The sequence below is a fragment of the Falco naumanni genome, chromosome 17 (assembly GCF_017639655.2).
Source record: "Falco naumanni isolate bFalNau1 chromosome 17, bFalNau1.pat, whole genome shotgun sequence".
NCBI lineage: Eukaryota > Metazoa > Chordata > Aves > Falconiformes > Falconidae > Falco > Falco naumanni.
Window position 1 is genome coordinate 3,929,595 of NC_054070.1, and position 22,116 is coordinate 3,951,710.

General features: G+C 50.3%; 1 protein-coding gene across 1 annotated transcript; it reads right to left on the reverse strand.

Moving 5' to 3' along the window:
- Positions 1-3,085: 3,085 nt before the first annotated feature.
- MLN (motilin) lies at positions 3,086-7,097 on the reverse strand. Its single transcript, XM_040616685.1, has 4 exons — positions 6,963-7,097; positions 6,008-6,016; positions 5,302-5,403; positions 3,086-3,890 (listed from the first exon to the last, which is right to left on the reverse strand). The coding sequence occupies exons 1-4, from the start codon at positions 7,080-7,082 to the stop codon at positions 3,711-3,713; spliced, it is 411 nt and encodes a 136-aa protein (XP_040472619.1). The 5' UTR covers positions 7,083-7,097; the 3' UTR covers positions 3,086-3,710.
- Positions 7,098-22,116: the final 15,019 nt, after the last annotated feature.

A 22,116-nucleotide genomic window follows, 5' to 3' on the forward strand; every position in this document is an offset into this window, starting at 1 on the left:
TCCTCCTCTCCACAGTGTTGCTGGTGAGGCTGGTGATGGATTTTCTGCCTTTTGCAGCCCCTTTGTCATCCTCACAGCTCTGGGCAGCGGCAAAGGCTGCTGGGGCGAGCACAGGCCTGCTGATGCTGCAGATGGGCTGTGATGCTCAGAGATGCTCAACTGTGAAAAGCCAGTTTCCAAGCCCACGGCGTAGCTCTTAAATATCTTGGCTGTAAATATCCTGAGCTGGATGTGGGAAGATGGGACAGTGAGGAGGGGACAGCCTCCACCTTCCCTGCTAGTTCAGAAGCTGCCTTAGACCTACTGGCAGTGACTCAGATATCAAACGAGAAGAGCAGGCGTGCCATGCCGTCTGCTTCTCCTCTGGAAGTATGAAGACAAGACTGGTGTAAGCAGAGGGGAAGAAATAGATCTGCACCATCTTCATAAGGTGCCTGAAGGGGGGAGCGTGCTGCACCCCGAAAAACATGGGCAGCAGATGAACCCTTCCACCCCTGATTGACGGGCTGCTGGAAAAAACCCGCCATCCCACCCCCTCGTCTTATCCCATGGCATTTGGACGACAGTCCTGCATATGTCACTGGGGAAGTGTCAAATCTTACTTAGGAGCCGACTGTGCCGATTTAACACCCTGTCACTCACAGCCACGGCACAGGTGTGACCCAAGAACACTGCTTCTCATCCTCCTGATCGTATGTCACGTCCTCAGCCTGCTGAGCTTCTTATTAGGTTAAAAAGTCAGTGCCGATTTCATTCTTTTCTCTCCCTGTTCTCCTTTCCCTGCTTCTTTCCCCCAACCACGCGCCTGCTCATCCTGCCACAACACTCTTGTCTGGTTTCTGGAGCAGGAAGATCTTCCTACCTGCTTGCAGGCATGGAGCTCGGTGCCGCTGGCTGCCAGAGCAGCCTTCCAAAGCACTGGAGATACAGATCTGTCCTGCAACGGGGAGACCACTTTCCCTCTTAACAAGAGCTATAGCCCTGACAGTGGGAGTCATGCCTGGGCTCCATCCATCTTCTCCTTCCAGCAGAAGAGCGTCTGCTTCTTTCCCACCACTCAGGCCCCTGCGTGGGGAAGGAATTTAATTCCAAAAGCTGAAGGCCCCCTTGTACTTCGTTGTGTATTTGGACGGCAACAGTTGTTGCTACAGGACAGCACGGGGGGGTCGTATGGTCACTGTCACAACCAGCCATACATCCCTGAGCTCATTTATCGCTGGGTCAACTGGGAAGAGCCATTGGCAGAACCAGTGGCCAGGGTAAAAGCAGGCTTTTGCTGCTGCAGCTCGTCTGGGTCCAAGCGTTAAGAGGAGGGGGAGATATCCCTGCGAAGTCACATTGGTGGATCTCCTCATGGAAATATCTGCAGCATCAGCCTCACCATCACTCTGGTGGGAAAGGGTCCAGGAAGCAAATCCAAGAGGCTCACATTTACTTTTTCTCGCTGCCACTGGGAAACTTTCCTTCCTCGATGGCACAGGGGACCGATCAGCCTGGAAAACGACTTGAGTGAAAGAGCTGAACAAAACGGCATGCTAGGGAGACAACTCTGACCTGCCGCTGAGCTTATGTAGGGTTTTTAGGAGCAGTTTGTTCCTCAAGGGGAAATTTTCCTTGTTTTCCTACAGCTGGGCAAAATTAAACCTGGGATAAAGGTCTGGGTCTTTCAGAAATAACAAGTCAACACGCCCCCTTTGAAGCAAAGGCTTTTGCCTCTGATCTTGCTGGGCGCTGGTGTCAATGTGATGCAGCTCTGCTGGTGATTTCCATGCTAGATCTTCCATGGCTATCACTCCACTGCAGACGGATCTGCACTAGCTGAGCTCCTATAGCCCAGCAATACATGCAGTCGCTTTCACTTTCAGCCTAATGGAATGTATTATTTTCTATCTTCCTCCCGCTCAGACTCATTTATAGTAATTTCATAGCTCAACCTGCCTCAGCAATAATCCCTGCAAACTTTGAGTTACACTGAGCTGATCAGTCCACGGACTAGAAGTGTGCCTTTGAATCAAATGTTAAAGCTGGAATCTGTTCCATGTATACACCGAGAGATTTCTTTTCTCCCAAGGGATGGCTTGCAGCAGAGAACGTACCAGGAGAGTTGTTCTAGCACAAACACAGCTATTTAAATGAGGCACAGTGAGAACAGAAATTGTGTTAGGTTGGGAGGATAAAATTGGACTGAAATTGGATATATTCACATACATACCATTGCTCTCATCTGTCCTCACTTTACATATGTTGGATTTCCTGCCAATATAAAGGAGCAGCTCTAAAATAAACCAAAGGTATGTAAATGGAGAGCAGTATGTTCCCGTGGAATTACGATTTCACCTCTAGGTTTGTTTGAGAGACAGAAATAAGGCCAGAGCTCTGTGTTGTTTTGCACACGCTGTGCCTGTTCGCATCATAGTGATGGGAGAGATGCTCCCCACAAAATTATTTGGATTTATATTGCCTGGGTGAGTAAGAAGGCGTTAAGGGCGCAGGCAGGAACTGCAAATCAGGGCTCCTGCTTTCTCCTAGCAGTGTGGGAGAGAGTGTCCTCCCACGTCCAGAGCAGGGAGCCTGGTTAGGGACACCCAGGTCACCCACCCAACATTCCTCAGTGTACACTTGTGTCACTGGTTTGGCTAGGAGATCCAGTAAATATTTGCCTCAGTTTCCCCGCATTGCCAAAAGGGAGAGCTGAAACTCGTTAGCCCACAAAGATTAATTACTCTGGCTTTACAACATGCTTTGCACTGCTTAGAAGGACGGTGATGTTCTCTAGAACTGGAAACCCTCCCTCTCTTCTTTCCCACACTCGCTGCTTGCCATCTGGCTGAGAGGCATGCAGAACAGGCGACACAAATCCTCCATTTAATTATACTGCGCATTTTATTATCTCACCTCAGATTTTGTTGTTAATCTCTTTTACAGATTTCGTTTACATAAGTGGAGTCTTTTAGCTTCAGCAAGCTACAGTGCTTTCCCTTCTGATTCTGCAGATATCAGTCAGCTAAAAAGAAAAGAAAGGCAAGAACAAGTGTCCTTAAATTTGTCATTCAGTCTTTCCTAGGCTTTATCTACCATTTCCTTCTCCTCAGCTCCCCAGCTAAAAAGCTAGAAGGCAAACTCCCACAGGGACAGCGAGGACCCTCTGGTTTGGGACACTTAAGTGCAGGTAACGCAAAGGTCCAGAGCCAACACTCGTGAGACCCATTCCACCACTCCTCAAGTCTGCAGGCAGGAAGAGCTGCATAACTTACTGCCCCTGGGTATTTTCTGTTTCATTCCTATACGCTAAAAGCCAAGCCTAGAGCTGGATTTATTAGCACTCAACACCTTGAATTGCAGCTAATTCTAGCTGTAATTAAGTGTTAGTGTTAAGCCCCTGTGCAGGGAGCAAGATGTTCAGATCCGACTGCAGGTGCTGAGCTGCCTCGCAGGTGTAGCTTGCGTTATCAGCTCTGTTGGAAATTGCACCCTGAAGACTGAGGACTTTTCGGGAGGAGTAGGGAAGTGGCGAGCAGTGCCAAGGAGAGCTGCTGGGAAGTGTTGCAGTGCTGCTAACAGTCAATATCAGCTCTAGGGCACAGACAGCACCCTAAGAGAGTGAATAACCTTCCCAGAAGAGTGTGTACATGAGAGCGGGTGGGGTATCTGAGGACTCTGTAAAGTGAGCAAACACGACACAAAAGCCCTTCTGAGAAATATAAATATCTTCAAGATGATAAGCTGGTGAGAGGAGGGAAAGGCAGAATTCCCAAGGCAGAAATCAACCTCCTGACAGTACCGTCTGGGGTGTCCTGTAACGTCTCTGCTAGCAGTTTCTCCAGGACATCTTGGTATTTTTCCAGCTGCCTTGGGGTGAGCCACATCCCAGCTCTGACAGGATCAGCTAGCTGTGGAGGAAGCCAGAAAAGTCAAGGGAAAGCTGAGGAGAGCGGAGGGAGGCAGGCTGGGGTGCTTTGACCCCACTTTGCTCAGGTCAGTAGAGGATCTGGGGCTGATCTGAAGGAATGAGGATGATCCTTATACGGGGAAAGGAAACATTTTGAAGTCAATGCAATTTTGTGCTGTTCAGGGTGCCAAAGTTTTCATGCATTGGATCATCTATGGGCTGACTCAGAAACACAGATAAAGGTACCTCCTGGCAACAGAGACTATGAAGAAGAAAATAATTTCTGAACCTTATAATCCTCCACTATCTCACACCTTGACCCTTCAAGCCATCAGCTTTACTGATGCTGGTGAAGCACCCTGCCTTAGTAAAGACTGAGGACGAGGCATCATCCCGCCTCCAGACTGACTGATTTTGAGCCAGCTGTAGCTCAGATGTACCCAAAGTAAATAGAGTTGTTCCAGCCATGGCTGGAGGCACAGGAGGGCTTGTGGTTGCAGCGGGGAGGGGTGTTAGACGCTGGGATGTGCCATTTATTTAATGCTTTGAACTGTGAATCCTTGCTGTTTAAATCCTATTATTGATTGTTGGTGCACCACATTTGCAGGAGTAGTTGCACACTAACCTGTGTCTTGGCCAAATTCCAGTCTAGCCAGTCCTCCTGCCTGTCCCGCTCAGTCTCTCCCGCAGTTTGGGGTGGACCTACTGCTCCTTTTGCTGGCAGAGAGAATGGCCGAGCTCACCGCAGGAGTGGCTGCACGGACCGGGCAAAGAGTTCCCTGTGTTCAAGTGGAAAAGCACAATTTTCAGACTTGGGTAACCAGGTAAACATGCCTTTGAGGGCTTAGACTGGCACTTTAATCCCTAAAATTGGCAATTTTCTGCTCTGTATACAGACTTCGAGGGGGTGCAGCTGTATGGACCCAAGTTTATAAATAAGGTCTTGCCAGTGCAGAGGACTGTGAGATCGGGGGTGACACCAGACAGCTAATCTGGAGCTGGGTGACAAAGTGACAAGTTAAACCCAGAGCTGAAGCAGAGCTGCAAATTCCTGCCTCGCAGTTGGCTGGTGTTCAATGAACGGCAAAGACAGACCTCATGTTGTTTCCATCCTCCTAAGGGAGAAGCCAGGTGGGTCTGGGGGGTGACCAAGCTGCTGAATGTCCAAGATAATTTATAGGATGGAGGTAAAGCCTTTCTCTGATGCAACCTTGCTCAGCTGCCTGGCAGGGCTGCCAGGAGATGGACGATACTCCTTTATATTTGACTGTGAGCTCCTGGTAACACCCACTGTCTTCTCACACAGCACCACCAAACACTCTGCAGTAGCCAGGCCCTGTGGGCTAACTCCTGGGCTACTTGTCCCCCTGTGTGTCCTCATGGGCTCCTCAGAGTCGCATGGTTCACCATACCTGGATGGTCCTGACCTTGTTGACATCTGTACCAAACTGCTCAGAGGAGCCTTTCTCTTCCAGCTGCTGCAGTAAGGCTAGAGATATTTTTTTTCCGCGCTCCTTTGTTCCTCTTGTTCTCCTGAAATCTCCCAGCTGAGAGCAGATGGGGCAGTGATGCTGGGACACAGCACTGCACGGGTACCAAACCTGCTGTGCACCATATCGACAGCGTGATGCCCAGCAGCCGGGAAGGAGCCTGTGGAGCTGGACACAAAGCCAGAGGGATTGGGGGTCTGACCGCTGCCAGCAGCCAATACAGCATCCTTCCTCAGGGCCACAGCTCACCAGCAAGGGACCCATCAACCGTGGTGGTCAGGGCTTCGGGGACTGTAATTCTGACGCCGCAAAGTTGGGTGTGAGGTCAGGTTACAGGATCGCATGTAAAGACCTGTAGCAAACATGACACTGGTAGACAACTCCTTTGAACTGTGCAAGACAACACCATCAGCAGGACACGGTAGCCAAGTAAACTGACCTTACAGAGCTGTTCCAGAGCCTCGTCCTGGCTCTGCTCTGTAGCAGCAGCAACGAAGTTCAAGAAAAGCCTGCACAGCCTCACTGCAAATGGAGAGCTCTGCGCAGACATTATGCAGTAACCAGCCTTTCTTGCAGGTCTGTGATGTCAGCCTTTTCCCATCTGTGGGGCTAAACTTGGCTTCTGGACCCTCCCTTTCTTCCCAGCCCAAAGAGAAAAGCCAAAGTTGCTTTGGGATATGACAAACGTGTCAGGACACATAAAATGCAGCAAAGGCTGTGCTCAGTGTCAAACTGACTGCTTGCTGTGCACTTTCTTTGGTTTGAATGTGTGCTCAGAGGAGGAGAGGCAGCCTTTGGAAGGCTGATTTCACCCACATACATTCAGAAGACCCTCAATCACTAGCAGACACGCAGCTACAAGAGTTGTGGTGTATGAACAATTGATCTGGGGACCGTGCGTGGGTCTCATCATCATCATCAAGGAGGCTGAAGGATGACTGTACTCCCCACAAAAGGCAATTGCTATCCAGCAAGTAGATAGGTGTTGGAAACAAGATTTCTCCCCAGTATGAATGGGTTGTGTCATGCGGGGGAAGCTCACTTTGGCTGTGTTTAAGAAGATGCAGTCTCTGAGGCTGCCTGCCTGACACCTTTCAACAGTATTAGTTTCACATCAAAAGAAAAAAAAACATTCTCCTCTTTGCACATCCCAGTGGTGACAACCATCTGGAGGATGGTTAATTATTTGTTACAACAAAAAGACCCATCAGTATGGTGATGGGAGGCTGCAGCTTCTTTATAAAAATTACAGCCACTAGCATGGAGGAAAGAAAAACGAGACCCACAAGTCGAAGATGATAGCCCTTCACAGGTCTTTTAGTTCTTACGTAAAGGAGCCCAGGCTCTCCTTTTCTAGTCTCACATCTTAAAAGTTGTCTCTGCCCTCTCCCATAGCCCTTAGCTTTGGGAAGAGCGAGGGACTGCTGCTATCATCGTATCTCCTCTTTGAACAGAAGGGGCAGCTGATGGGAACAACAGCGGCACGGTGTGCCCTGCCAGAGCTTGGGGGATGAGGGAGGAAGAAACACTTTCCCCGGTTTATTCAGGGCTCCAGCCCCTGCAGGACATTTCTTATGGGTTACCTCCTGCATCTTCTGGAAGTTGCTCTGGGTGAAAAAGGGCACAAAGCCTTCAGTTTGTTCAGCCAGCATGGACACCACGTACACCAAGAGCAAACTGGCTGGCGCTGCCTTTGAAACCATCGTGAGAGCCTGAACAACACAGGAAAGAAGATACCAGGGTGATAGTGGAGAGGGCCATTTGACAAGATATCCCTTTGGCTTTTGATCAGCTGCAATCCAATTTATTCATCAGCTAACTAGAGGTATATTTACTCTTCCAGTTGCTCATGAGCTGAGAATAGAAGTGGCTTGACTGACAATTCTCCTCTCAAATGCTTTTCTGTAAACAGATTTGTTCTCGAGCAATATCTCCAGAGACTTCAAGCCCAGCCCTTCAGCACTGTTAAAGACTCCCTCTGTTCTGCAAGCTTTAGCCCTCCAGCTGTACTGGTTTAAGACCCATGCACATCCAGAGCAAAATGCTCCCATCAATCCCACTGATAGCAAGGGAGACAGAGTGATGCTGCAAGAGAGAAAAACCTTAAGACAGCTGTTTTGTTAAATTTTGTTTTCATATTCCTCACCCGTGAAAACCTTCCTTGATGGACTGAAGCCTTCAGTAAGCCTCACTGGGTCCAAGAGAGCTGGGAAGGGCATTTGCCGGTCCGGCTCTACAAAAACCTAGTATAAAGGGCTTTAAGAACTACCTTTGGAAGTGATTTAACAGCAACTTCACGTCAGAAGAGGACTTACGTAAACATTAAATGTTCTCTTTAAATATTAAAATATTCTCTCTGGACGAATTTAATGAAGTCTGGTCCCACAGCTTAACTACTCCACCTGATTGGAGCCTGATCTTTAATTAGTTTCAGAAACCTCTTGATTTGGATGTTATTGAAAAGACATTGTTAGGTCAGATTTGACCCCTAGATTAGATTTCCCATAAATATCAGCAAGTATTGAACTGAAGACCAGTGGAAGTTAATAAATATTCCCTTTCTGTAGCACTTGCCAGTCACATCTCCCCGCTGCATGCCAGGCCAGGAGAGGGCTGGCGGTGAGTGAAGGCGGCTGTAGCCCCTCTCTCCCCTCCCTTTGGCACTGCTTAGGTGCCATCCCCACCCCTGCCCACCTACACTGGGTCATCAAAGCCATCACTGCACTGGGGCATCACCCTGGGTGACCCAGCTAGAGGCACCATTTGCTGCAGCGATCAAAAGAGGCTTTCTCAGGCTCTCCCCTTGTAATACAACATATTGACACGCGTGTGTGCTGACAACGTGGTGTTATCTCAGTAGCATCAGTCTTTTGTGCCTTTTCATTTATTTTATCACTACAGTAAAATACTGCCATATACAAAGAAATAAACCCAGTCACCTCCTTCATCTATTATTGTTGGTCCCTTTGTGAATTGATTTGCTCCCTCTCCCCCCAGAGGAACACTCCCACACATTACTCCAGTCAAAAAACGTCATTTCTGAATGTCCCTTCCTTATTTTGTAAGCAGGACATGTCTTTCAGACCTGAGATCTCTAGCTCAATGCCTCTCCAGGCAGATATGAGCTTTGTTGTTAGTGAATTTGCTTCCTGGCTACAAAGAGAAAGTACAAAGCAGGAGGATCCCAAGTTCAACATCAGCACAACAAAGTACTGCGGTCGCATGAGGCTGGGTGCAGCGCTGCCCAGTCCTGCTCGCACCTGCGTAAAATGAGGTGAAAAGCCAGTTTGGGGGCAGGAGGGGTGAACATCCACGTAGTCCTGTCGTGAGCATAGTGACAAGACAGTATGCTTATCTACAGACTGTCTTCCAAAAAAATCAAGTAATTACTGTCAATAGGAACTGTCTGTGACTCATTTTCTGTCTGTTCAAAGCAGCTCCTCAAGCGCAGAGGGCACCCAGGTCTCCCCGTGCCTCTGTAGCATGCTTTGGTGTCTGGTGGGTACTCATGACAAGCAGGGAGGCAGGAGCTGGTGGAATCGATGCTCCTATGATGGGGAACGAGCAGAAAGCACTTTTTCCCTTGTTTAAGCATCGATTTTGTTCCCTCCTCCTTGTTAGAGCTCTCTACTGAAACCAACGTGTGCTGGTAACACCGGTGCCTGTCTGAGCACCCATGCTATGCCCACTCCACTGAGCTCACAAGTGGGAGTGCAGACCAAGCACCTACCTGGTGAGCACAGCCATGGGGTGCTGCAGGTCAGACCTCTTCTTGCTCCTGTTCACGCCTGGACGCTCCTGCTGGCTTTCCCACCCTGTGTATAAGCACACAGGCAGTGGTGTCCAACGACTTACCCGTGCAGCTGCCCACGCTCCAGCAGAGCTGGTGAAAAACCCCTGGCCTGCATGGAAACAGGTTTGCCAGACAGGGAACATGGTTATCTGCATTGGATTTTTAAGAGTTTCTCATTTCCAGGAAGACCCCCTTTCCTCCCTCCCCAAGATGGCAGCTGTTCTCGGTGGCTCCCACGGCTGGGCAGGTTCCCTAAGGCAGATGCCTCAGTTTCCCCATCAATAAGATAGAGAAATTCATCTCTCCCAGCTTGTCTTTTTAGATCATGAGCCCTGCAGGATAAAGCTTTTATGATGTGAGTGCACCAGCAGAAAAATAATGCCTGTGTCTTATAATGGAATGCTAGAATGGTTCGGGTTGGAAGGGGCCTTAAAGACCATCTAATTCCCACCCCCTGCCATGGGCAGGGACACCTGCCACCAGCCCAGGTGGTTCCGAGCCCCGTCCAACCTGGTCTTGAACCGTGCCAGGGATGGGGCACCCACAGCTGCTCTGGGAACCCTGTGCCAGCGCCTCACCATTCTCACAGTGAAGGGTTTCGTCCTAATATCTAACCAACATCTGCCCTCTTTTCAGGGTAAAGCCACCCCCCCTTGTCCTGTCACTACATGCCCTTGTAAGAAGTCCCTCCCCAGCTTTCTTGTGGGCCCCTTTAGGTGCTGGAAGGTGCTATAAGGTCTCCCTGGAGCCTTCTCCAGGCTGAACAGCCCCACCTCTGCCAGCCAGTCTCCACGGAGAGGTGCTCCAGCCCTCTGACCACCTGTGTGGCCTCCTCCGGAGTCATTCCAACAGGTCCATGTCCTTCTTGTGCTGGGGCCGCAGGGCAGGATGCAGCACTGCCGGTGGGAGCAGAGGGGGACAATCCCCTCCCTCAACCTGCTGGCCACGCTGCTGGCGACGCAGCCCAGGATTCGGTTGGTTTCTGCGCTGCAAGTGCACGTTGCCGGGTCACGTTGAGCTACTGGTCCACCAACACCCCCAAGCCCTTCTCCTCGGGGCTGCTCCCGATCCGTTCTCCATTCTCTGCCCAGCCTGTCTTTGTGCTTGGCATCGCCCCCACCCACGTGCAGGACCTTGCCCTTGGCCTTGGTGCACTCCACGAGGGTCGCACGAGCCCACCTCCCCAGCCTGTTAGGGTCCCTCTGGCGGCATCCCTTCCCTCCAGCGTGTTGACCACACCATTTAGCTCGGTGTCACAGTGAACTGGCCGAGGGTGCGCTCGATCCCACTGACCGTGTCGCTGGCAAAGGTGTTGAACAGCGCTGGTCCCAGTACGGACCCTGAGGAACACCACTCGCCACTGGTCTGTGCTTGGCCATGGCACAGCTCTTCTGAGCACGACCATCCAGCCAATTCCTCACCCACCGAGTGGTCCATCCATCAAACTCATCTCTCTGCAGCTTAGAGACAAGGATGTCAAGTGGGACAGCGTCCAATGCTTTGCACAAGTCTGGGTGGATGACACCAGTTGCTCTTCCCTCGTCCACCAGCGCTGTAACCCCATTGTAGGAGGCCACCAGGTTTGTCAGGCACGATTTGCCCTTCGTGAAGCCACGCTGGCTGTCACCAGTCACCTCCTTATTTTCCGTGTGCCTTGGCACAGTTTCCAGGAGGATCTGCTCCATGGTCCTGCTGGGCACAGAGGTGAGACTGACCAGCCTGTAGTTCCCTGGGTCTTCCTTTTTTCCCTTTTCAAAAATGGGGGTTACATTTCCCCTTTTCCAGTCAGCGAGAGCTTCACTGGGCTGCCACGACTTGTCAGTTACGAGGGATATCTTAATTACGGTGTCTTAATTATATTTCTACTGCAATGTGGACAAATCATGATAATAACAATGTTGCCACAAAATAAGCAAAATGCAGAATGACGTTTGACACACCTTCATTACAAAACCCATAGATTTATAGCAATAAATCCCCTGGAAGGATCTAGAGCTAATATATAAATTAGAGCTAGAGCTATAATAAATAAAAATATAGATACTAAATCTATCACCAAAGAGCTTTATAAACTGAGTAGACAAGTGGGGAGTTATCAAAGCAGTCCAGGGGATTTATCTGGCCATTTTGAGTCTTCACATGGCCCCTTTTACCAGCCCATTTTACCATCATAACTGAGCATCTCTCAGCCCTGGACGCACCAATCCGCCTCAGGGACACGGACCTGCGCAGTGACATCTTTCTCCAGACAAACGAGGTGCAGAGAGAGCGAGTGACTTGTGTAAGATCTCGTCTTTGCTCTCCCAAGAGCATCAAACAGGCACCGGTGCTGGAGGGTTTGGGATCAGGCCAGAAACGTCCTGGTGCTTTTCACAGACGAGTGGCGACACGCGAGGAAACCCAAGAGCAACCAGGCGAGATGCAAGAGCAAAAAATGAGTCGGGGAAGCGATGAAATCCTCCTGCATCAAATGGCTTTACGGGGTATTATAGCAAGGGTGTGCAGCGGCGTTCCTGCCCGGCTGGTTGCGAGTTAAGCACTAGCACTATTTGCCGAAACCGAGGGGGGAAGCACTATTTCCCAAGCCTGTGAAATGACTTTTCTCACCCAGCTCCATCACAGCTAGTCAATACAACGTGTACACACTGCGCTGCGCGTTGGCCCTCACAAGGGACTTGCTGCTGTCACTGCAGGCAATAATGTTCAGTTTGGACCAGAGCCCTCCTTAAAAAACGTGGCAGTCACTAGGATGCTTCCCAAATCCCTGCGCGTCTACTGCGGCTTATCACCAGGCAGCGAAGTGGTCCTGGCTATAAAACTTCCAGACAGGTCAACACAGTTTTTCTCCCTGGGACCACGTGTGTGTGTGCTGGTGGAAGGGACATTACATGACAGGTGATTTCCCACCCCCACCCCTTCGCTAAAGAATTTCTGCAAAGCCCATTTGACACCGGTTCTCATTTTAATTGACTTTTCCAGGTCTTTTTTGCATGGTTATGATGGATGCAGCTGACGAGTCAGCAGATGGTGTTGGGAAGTGACAAATTAATTACCAAGAAAGGTCACTTTTTCAAAGCACTAAACTTTCCCATGTCTTGTCCCCTTTTACCTCAAAAATGTGGCTGGCTGGCAGGTTTCCCATCCATCTGCGATGAAGCTTTCGGCACTGGAAAGGACAACCTTTAAAATAAAAAGAGGAGAGGAAAATTAATCATATCTGTATTAGCTGCATGCTGTCTGCCAGGTTCATCTCTTAATTATGCAAGAGTACTCAAAAAAGAAAAGGAAACAGAGAGCTGAAAATAAGGGACCTGACTCCAAGACTTCTCCAGTGGAAGCACCAGAGTGGGTGGGAGCAACAGGCACCTTCTTGCTCTAGGTTTTCCCAGTCCATACAAGCAGCTTTTGGCCTGTCCCCATAAATGAAAATAAAAATCACAGCTGGAAATCTCACTACCTAGCATTATAGTGCAAAACCTCCGTCCTGCTGCAGTCCCTGCAACAATTCACAAGATGCAGGTGCCTGAAACTCTCCTCTTTTTATTAAGCAAAATTGCAGCAGAGGTTAGAAGCTTAACAAAAACATGATGTGCAAAATGGAGTTGCTCGCAGTTCTGCTTGTACCTAACGTTAAACATTTGCCATAATTGGGAGTAATTTCAACAGGAAACTGGCAGTAGAAGTAAAGTCCATTAAGCCATGTATCAATTGCAATGTCAAGGAATCAAGGGAAAATGAGCTCCCTGTGCCAGCGACACTGAGCATTTGTCTCCATGTCCTGTACTTTTCCCTCCAAGTCGCTCTGTGCTCGGGGTATTTTGGCAAGTGGGTTGCATAAAAAACAGGAGATAGAAGCCAACATGAGTCTGAAGCTGAATTTCAGCCCAAGGCTAACGCAGCGGGTGGAGAACACGTAGGGGGAGAGCGTGAAGGATTGAAATCCTGCTCTGCTGCTCCACCTGGCTCTTGGTCAGGCATTGGGGTGCCCCCCAGCAAAGCTCCCAGTTTCAGGGTGAGTGTCAGAGCTGGAGCGCTAGCCCTGACAGCCACCGTGGTCCAAATCCCCTTCTTTTCACCCATATCCAACAGCCTCCTTGGATGGGGCTGGCACATGTGAGGAGAGAGGACGCGGCTTTGTACGTGCCCAGTTTGCTCTCACAGCCCCACCAGCCCCACATCAGCCATCAGGCTTGGAGAAAAAAAAAAAAAAAACAAACCCACAAAAAAACCTGTCCCCCAACCCCAGCTCCCCTTCCCGATCCTCACAGGAATATCTACCTCACCCCACTCGCATCAAATGGAGTCGGATGGGTCAAAAACCTGGCGCGTGCTCTGCTGAACCAAACGTCTGCAGTCACACGGCTGAAGTCGACGTGGGGAAGGAGTTCATCTCAGGCTCCCTGCTTTGCAAGTAGGAGCAGAAAGCTTTCTCACAGCCCAGGCACCATCCTCCAGCTGCTGGCTCTGCATGGACGCGTTACAGATTTAGCAGGCGCTGCCGTCTGTGGCTGCTGAACGTTCCTAATGAATAAAGCACCGGTGGCAAATTTTAATGCAGTTTTCAAAATATTAAGGCTAGATAAATATTTGAAGAATCACAGGCTTAAAACACATGTTAATTTGCAGCATAAATATTTTAAGGGAGCAGACTTCCCCCACCCATCCCCACGCTTCGCCTGGTGCCCACTTTAATTTCTCCCCACTGCTCGGCAGTGTAATTCACGGCTGCGTGAGTATCGATAGCAAGGATTTAACTCCTGCTGACTCCCCAGAACAGTTCACCCTCCTGGTTCTAGCAGCAAATCATGCTTTCTTAGATTAATGGGGAAGTTTTCTCGCCTTGATTCTCTCTCCTCCCACTCTGCCTGGTTCCTACAGCCAACCCAGAGCCTGCAGGCTCTTGCTGATGGCAGTGAGCTCTGGTTATGGTGCAGGTCAGACATGGGGAAGGGGAAGGTTTGGATGTGCAGCAGAGGGTATGGAGCATCCCACTGCTCAGCTTTCAGAGGCAGCAATCTCCGTTTCACCTGCAAATGCAATGCTCGGTAACTCTTCAGCACCAGCATCTCCAAGAGACCCCAGATGGAACAGCATCTTTGCAGCAGACCCACCTCCAGCAGGATTGCACAGATTTACATCCTCAGCATCCTCACTGCAACATTGCAACACACCTGCAAGAGCATCCCCCAGGCATTTAAAACCTGACAAATGAGTGCCAGACCCTGTAATACCAAAGCCTCCCTGGAAACCAGGCTTGAGATGACCCGAAGTGGACACCTCAAAACTGGGGACCACTTGGAAATTCTGTCTGCTACCCCAGTTTCTTGATGGAAGGACAAAAGAAAGAAGATAATGTGTATTTCTGGACATAGCCTGGATCGATTTAACTTCTCTACCAGTGATGGAAGAGACAGGCACTGGCCAAAGTGTCGTACCCCGTAACAATTGCCTTCCATTGGAATAAAAAAAAAAAAAGGAAAGAAGAAAAAAAGAATTAAAAAAAGGCCCCCCTCCCCTTTTTTTTTTTTTTAATAAAATAGATTTCTGAGCTTATAAAAACTTTCTGGTCTTTCAAACAAGGGAAAAAATAAACAAGAAAAAAATGTTTTCTTGCTTTGTTTTTCTTCATTTTTGGTCACTCCTTTGCCACTCTCTCCCCAATCTGGAACAAGTGAAGAGAGAAAGGAGAGGAGGTGAGAAAACAAGATGGGATGCATCTCATCTGTTTCCATTTTGGTTTTCAAATCCAAAGCACCGGGTTTGCACTTGAAGGTTCAGGAATATTTTTAGGAATGGTAGGAAAACAGAGTTTCATGCACAGCAAGGAGCTGCGGCTGGCTGCTGTCCCCCTTGCCCCTGCTGCCCTGGCTCCTGGGACCCTGCAGCCGCAGGGCTTGGCGGGTGGGGACCATGGGAGACCCTGCCTGCATCTGATAAGCTGAGTCCTGAGGCTCTCAGGCAGGGAAATCACTTAGCGTTTCAGAAAAGGAGCTCCCTACCCCACTCACAGGGAATATTTATTAGATTTGATGAAAGAGCAATTTAGCCTTTACACACATCAGGCACCCACTGACCTTTTATTTTCTTATTACCTCCTTTTACCCCCCCTGCTGTTCCCATATCAAACAACAATATATCAGGTTAAGCATAGCAAGACGAAACGCTAAGGCGCTAAGAAGTGCATTAAATTGCTGCTTTGCAGGGCCGCTTGCACTGTCAAGTCAGCAAGAGGATGATGTATGACATTCTTGCTCACACATGGGACGCAAAATTCAGTCCTGTGGTCACCGCCGCAGCTGAAGTTTGCGGGTAAACCCCGTCTCGCTGCAGAAGGCAGCGGCTGTTTTGCTGAGAAGGGGAGGTAAGAGCAGTCCAGATCCAACCACCAGCAATTGCAGTTGTTGCCCACGGAAATCATCTGTCCCTGGGAGAACTGTAGCATGAAAAGGCATTGCTGTGCTCAATGTTGCCAGCTCCCAAGAGATTTCCTGATACAGTGGACTGGATTATGTTGGACGCCCAGGATTTATCAGGGCTTTCAATGGAGAGTCGCCCTTCTCATTCCAGAAACCCTCAGCAGTTAATAGCAGTTTATCTGCAACAGGGGAGAAGAGTTTGCTGCTGCTTTATCTCCTTTCAGGCTTTCAAGGCACCAATTCATTCTGCAAGGCAACAAGGAAACGGGGTCAGATGCCTTCGGGGCGAAAAAGAGACGGTGCACATGGCAAGTCAGTGTGCTCACTGCCGAGTGTTCCTCATGGAAGAAACCTGGTGATCAGCGAAACGGCGGCACATCCATCCCAGCTGGGACGCGGGGCTGGGAAAACCAAATGGAAAACTCTGACAACAGCAGAAAGATCTGCAGAGACATTTGGGTCTGTCCAACCGAGTCTGGTTCCAGCACGGGATTCAAATCTGGTAAAATGCCTTATTAATCCATGGATATTTTGTTTAGGTGATGAATAGCAAAGCCTCCCAGCCACAAAGGCTTTAGAGAGCTACACAGTAAAGACTGGTAATTTAGGAGAATAAATATTAGTGGAAGGAGCACAGAAATCAAACATTTTTCCTGCCATTGCTTTGCTCATTTGTGCAGGGCCGTTGCATTTACCTCTCTTCTAATACCACGTGGGGTGTCGGAGCTCCTGGGCAGGATTCAAGGGTTCGTGCAAAGATGCAACCTCTGTGTGAGCAATGCAGAGGCTGGAGGGAGCACATGCCGCGTGTGGAAAGGAAAAAGGGGCAGCAAGTGGGAAGGGAGCAGGAACTGCAGAAGAAAAGGGTCGTGGTACCAGTGTGGGGGATTCAACATGCAATAGGGAGCGATGCGAACCCTCCGCTGGTTTCAGTGGCTGCAGGTCAAACCCTGAGCAGCACAACCCAGAGCCAGCATCGTTATATAAAGGGATGGGGAGAAGCCCGGGGTGGGCTGGATGGAAGAAATGAATCCAATTACAGGATGAAGGGCAAAGGGAGAGAAAGGACACGTTTGGTCTGCAGCAAATCCCTAGAAGGCTTTAAGGCAGGGACAACAAGAAAAGGACAAAAATTAACTGCAGTGCAGGACACCCAGCCATCACCAAGAGGAAGAGGGATCTCAAAATGGGACAAAAGGCAGGGGATGGGGCTCTTCAGCTGGCTGAGAGCATGGCCAGGGCAGTGATGTGAAGGATCCTTCCCAGGATACCCAAGGTACCACCAGGACATGGCTTTTCTGAAAGCTGGAACATCAGGTTGACTGTTCATGGTCTTGTAGGGACACTGGGAGAAGCAGCCAGCCCAGCACCAGGGAACAGCCCTGCTGGAAAGCAGAGAACAAGCAAGCAACCCCCAAATTTCCTCTGTGCTGTTTCTGAAAAGATTATAACCCAGCTGGCCATGTCACAGCAGTCTGCAGGCTCCCACAGAGAAAAGCAAGGGCTCTGCACTACAAATGAAAAAAAAAATTTAAAAAAATTGACCCAGTTACGACAAAACGAAACAGCATGTATAAAGCAGAGGGCTACCAACATCCACAATAAGGCCCTCAGGAATAAGAGGGTTCAACTTCAAATGAGATTTACAAATTAAAAATAAAAGAGCTGGATTATTTCGATTTGCCTAAACCCCCTTTTCTGACTGCTCTGCAGAACGAAGGGGGCAGTGCTATGCTCTTGCATCCCTCTGGAACTGAATGAAAGCCTTTTTTTTTTTTTTTTTTTTTTTTTTGCCTCTCTGACTCTACAGTTAAACACCTGCCACTACTTGAACAAAGCAGAGCTTGGAGAGAAGAGCGGGACACAGGTCCCTGACTCCCAGCTCTCCCTGTTAACTCCTGCCTAACACCTACCTGGTTCAAATAGCCCATAAACCAGAACAAAATCCAGCAAGGGGTTGACTGCGGTTTGCCAGACAGGAAGGTCTCACAGGAGCAGACAGCATCTTCTCTGTTGCGTTGGCCATCACCCTCGTCAGAAGATGGCTTGCTCCCTTGCACAGCTGCTAACATATAGAGAAATGTGCTTGTGCTGCCCAGATTTGCTGGGCTGTGCTGGCTGCTCATCCCGTGGTGCTGCGTGGCCGGTGAGACCGTCTTGCAAACCTGCCTACTCTGCTACAGCCCTGGTTTGTCACTTAGTTTAAAGTGTTGACAGCACCACACGGAGTGGTGCAGGTTCACAGCTGAGCCAGGATTGCTCAGCTCCTTGGCAGGAAAATGACAGGTCCCAAAGACTTTCTCTCTCTCCAAGGAAATCCTACGATGCTTGTAGAGATGTTACCTGGATCAGCAGCAGGAGGAAAAGCCTGGGAGGTGACAGGGACCTGCTTGCTTGCAAATACCATGCACATGAGATGAGGTTGGCAGTGGTGAAGCTCTCCCCACTTCACAGCTGCCTTCAAGTGCTGGTGTACCCACCCCCCGTGAGGCCATACTGGTGGGGAGAGTCTGGAGAAGGAGCTGTGGTAGGAAACCTCCACAGGAAACAGGAGCTGGGGTTCCTCCTGCCCAAACCTTGCGGGTGCTGTGAGCAAGGCAGGAGACAGGCTTCCATGCGCCCTTATTTTTGGGACAGAAATCAAGGGCATGGTAGAAAGAACCTCCCCGTGCAGCAGCAGATCCTTGTCCTGGCTGCACGCAAGCGTGCAAGCCCGGAGGAGCAGCAGGCAGCCAGCCCCGGCGCCGTGGCTGTCGGCAGAGGGCACGGCTGCCTTCTCAAAACCACCAGCCATGGCCCAGTTAATCCCTGCTGGGGAATGAACGGCCCACCGAACCAAATTGTAAATACAGCTGTGTCCTCCTTCTCCCTGCCACACATTTAAATCTATTTGATCCACTCTAATGGATTGATCTACAAGTTTGTGCACACACATCCTGCTTTGGACTGGGCGGCTGGCAGCGCCTTGCCCATCATGACCTGTCAGCTCCACTCAGCCTCACCTCCACCGGGGAATGAATCCAATTACAGGATAAAGGGTGTTTTTTTTTCCCCTCCATATGGTCTCTATAACGCTCCAGCTTTATCTTTCTTTAACCCCTTTCCTGGCGAGGAGCTCACAAGCCCGCTGTAAGCGGCTCAGCGCAGCAGCCACTCGTGGGTGCTATCTGATATGGGGAAACAAGGGTCTTCCCAGGGCAGGGGGGGTACTGGGAGGCACCACACTGCTTGCACCTTCCCCCCCCTCTTCTCCTGCACACTGGGGAGGAACGAGACCCTCCAGGATGGAGATTCAGGGCAGCACGTGACAAAACTCACCAGAAGCGCAAAAGCGATCTCAGCACCGTTCTGCGTTCAGCGCCGGTGCTCGTGGCCGCGGTTCAGCGTCGGTGCTCATGGCCACGGTTCAAGGCCCTGTGCATTAGTCCATCACCAGAATCTAAGCACAGATGTTCGCTTCGTGGCTGATTTCTTTTGCTTTTGCATTCCTCTGCACCTTGCTCTGCAAGGCATTCCCTGGGTGCCCTTGGGCAAGTGGCTCCTGTGTCTTTGCCCGAGCAGCAAAGGCGCAGGGCTGGGGAGAGGCACGGCAAGGGGCTCCCAGCTGCCACCGCTGTGGGAAGCCCACCTCCCCCGGCACAGCCGCCTGCATTGCTCTGCCTGTCGCTCGAACCCAGCGAACCAACCGTATCAGCTCGGTACAAGTTCGTTATTTGATTATCATTATCATTTCTTGCTTTACACAGAACAGGAAAGCCCAGAGCAGCTCAGGGCTCCGTCACGCAACGTGCGGACAAACAATGAATAAGAGACAGGCTCATCTCAAAGAGCTTAGCAAAGCAAAAAGAAAAAAAAAAAAACCTCCAAAGGGGAAGAAAACCCTTCCTTTTCGTAAGGACAGGCACAAAGAGAGCAAGCCTCTCCTCTCACATTAAACGGGGCCTGAATTTTTCTATTGCTGCCTTTGTCGTGGAGCCAGCATAGAAAACAACTGAGAGCTCTTTGGGAGACAGCCCATAAAGTTCCTCTGCTAAGAGACGCCAAATTAAAGCCATCACTTTCCATTTCTGTGACAGAGACGCAGAGGGAACCGAGGTTGCATTCAGGACACGTCCTGGAGGAACCAGCTATCCTCTCTGGTGTCATTTTCCTGCACTGAGTTTATTCGAGGCCTCCGGCATTGCTCCGGCTATCACTGACCTGCGGAGAGCTCTAAATCCACCGGCCTCCGGGTATCGCCCAAAACACCGGCTTCAGCTCCCGGGGGAGGAATGCTGGGAAGGGGCAGCCCCCTGGTAGCGTGGCAGAGATGACTTGGGCTTACCTGCTCCATATTCAGCTCCAAAAAAAAGGGGAAGGGTCCCGGTCCTGAGCTAGTTGAAGGTCAGGTGAAAGTCCTCATGGTCCAGTTGTTGGCAGTCCTCTGTATGAAAAATTCCTGGGTACCGCATGCGGAGCCAAATCCACGCCACACCTTAGCTGGAAAAATGAGTGGAGAAGGTCCTTTGATAAAGGAAAAAAATCTCTGTGCCAAAAATACTGCTGAGCCTTTCCCCCACCAGCCAAAACAGACGGTCGTTTCACCTCTCCTCTTCATAGCTGTGCCTCATTTGTAGAGCTCTTTACTCTTTAGGAGAAGACAGGACACCACAAAGATGTGGCAGAAAGTCTCACAGAGGTGGGAGGTTGAACATTACTTTCTGGGAGATGAAAATTAACTTTCCCATGAGATAACAAAGTTCACATACAAAACCCTGGAGAAACACCAAAGCTTTCAGGCGCTGCTGGCACTGACAGCCAGGTCCAAGCCTTTTGGAGGTGGACCATCATAGTGAAATCTTTTAGCTGAAAAGAGTTGCTTTCCACCATGAAAGTTGGGAGGGACACACTGGAATTGAGGTGCACGTCTGCTTATGTGCGTTAGCTTTTCTGGGTTCTCCTTTAACATTCAACTAATTCAGCAAAAATGTGCTCAACTTTTGTACATCCAGAAGCCTGACTATGGCCAGGAGAGGCATGAAGTACCTCCAGGGAAAGTGTTATCATGGGGCTTCTCCACAAGAAGCTCTTCCCTTCAAGGAGGACCTAGACTGGGGATTTCACAACCAGTGGTTTCACAGGACATGCAGCGAGATACTTCTGAGAGGCACAGAGATCCCGTGGGGAGTCCTCATCCCAGGGCACCTGAGGCTGATGTGACCCACTTATTCTCACCGTGTCCTAGTTCTGCTCCTCTTGGATCTCTGCAGATGGATCAACGGGTTGGCGATTAGGACATCATTCATCCCATCCACACCCCTTAGCCTTCCGCTCCGGTCCTGTAGTTCTGAGACGCTCCAGTCTTGCAGAAGACCTCATCTCATCCAGCAAAACAGCGTTGACTTTTTCCATCCACCTTGTCTTGGTGGAGGGCAGCGGTGAGAAGGAGGCTAGCGGCTTACCGCATTAACAGATCAGGGCCATTAACGCCACCAGATGTCAGAGATTAATGGAAGAGCTCCACTAAGGCGCCTTAGGCAGGTCTTCTGGAGAAGGAGCACCCATGACCCAGAAGGAAGAAGTGGGGAAAGAGTTTGGATGAGATGGAGCATTGGTGCTCCAAGCTGGCACCGACCTTGCTGAGAAGGGTTTCACAGTCTCGTGTGTGCTGGGATGGGAATCCCACACCCCGTACTGAGTGCTGGGGACTGGGAGAAGCTTCTTTCCATCATGCTTGCTCTCCCAGTGTGGCTCCCAGGCTGGTGCTGGTCCCTCTGCCCTGTCTCTGGAGGGAATTCAGGGTGTCAGCGCTGTTAAGACTTTACCTTCTCCCCTCCTGGGCATCCAGGCACTGCTTCTCCAGCAAGTAGTGACACTTGGCCAGTCTGGTTTTTAGAGCTGTGGCTAAGGACCTTCCCTAAACCCCACCAATCCTCGCCAAGCTGCAACGCAGATGGGTGTCAAACTTGCTGGGATGGGGAGGAGGCTCTGGTGGGAAACCCTCACGAGGAGCTCCCTGGGAGACAGGGACCTGCAGGGCTGATCATGCCGCGTTCATCCCTGGTCCCTACCCTCTCCTATCCTCCCGTTGATCCCTGGAGGATCAGGTGAATAATGTAAATCCTTCAGCCCAGAGAGGAGGAAATTCAGCCCTTTGCACTGTAGCACAACCAGGGTGCACAATTCAGGGCGTCATACAGCCAAGAGATCTGCCCCCAAAATGCCACGTGGACCAAGACTGCAGCCTTCAGGATGGGAAGCAGTTTCCCCGCTTGCTTTTGCCCTGCTCCGTGCGCAGAAGTGACCCTTGGCCATATCAGCAGAGCCCAGTTTTGCTCTGACCAGGACCTGTACCCCCACCAGGCAGCACCCACGCTGGATCAGGCACCCACAGCACAGAGCAGCCAAACAGCCAGAGCTGAGCCAACGGCTCAGATCTGCAGAGCTCCATCCAGTCTTCCCCCAGTGACCTCCCCAAGGTCAGTGGGGCAGAGCTGGGCACTCCCCAGTTCCCAAATACTCCCATGGAGTCCTTCAGCCACCCAGGGA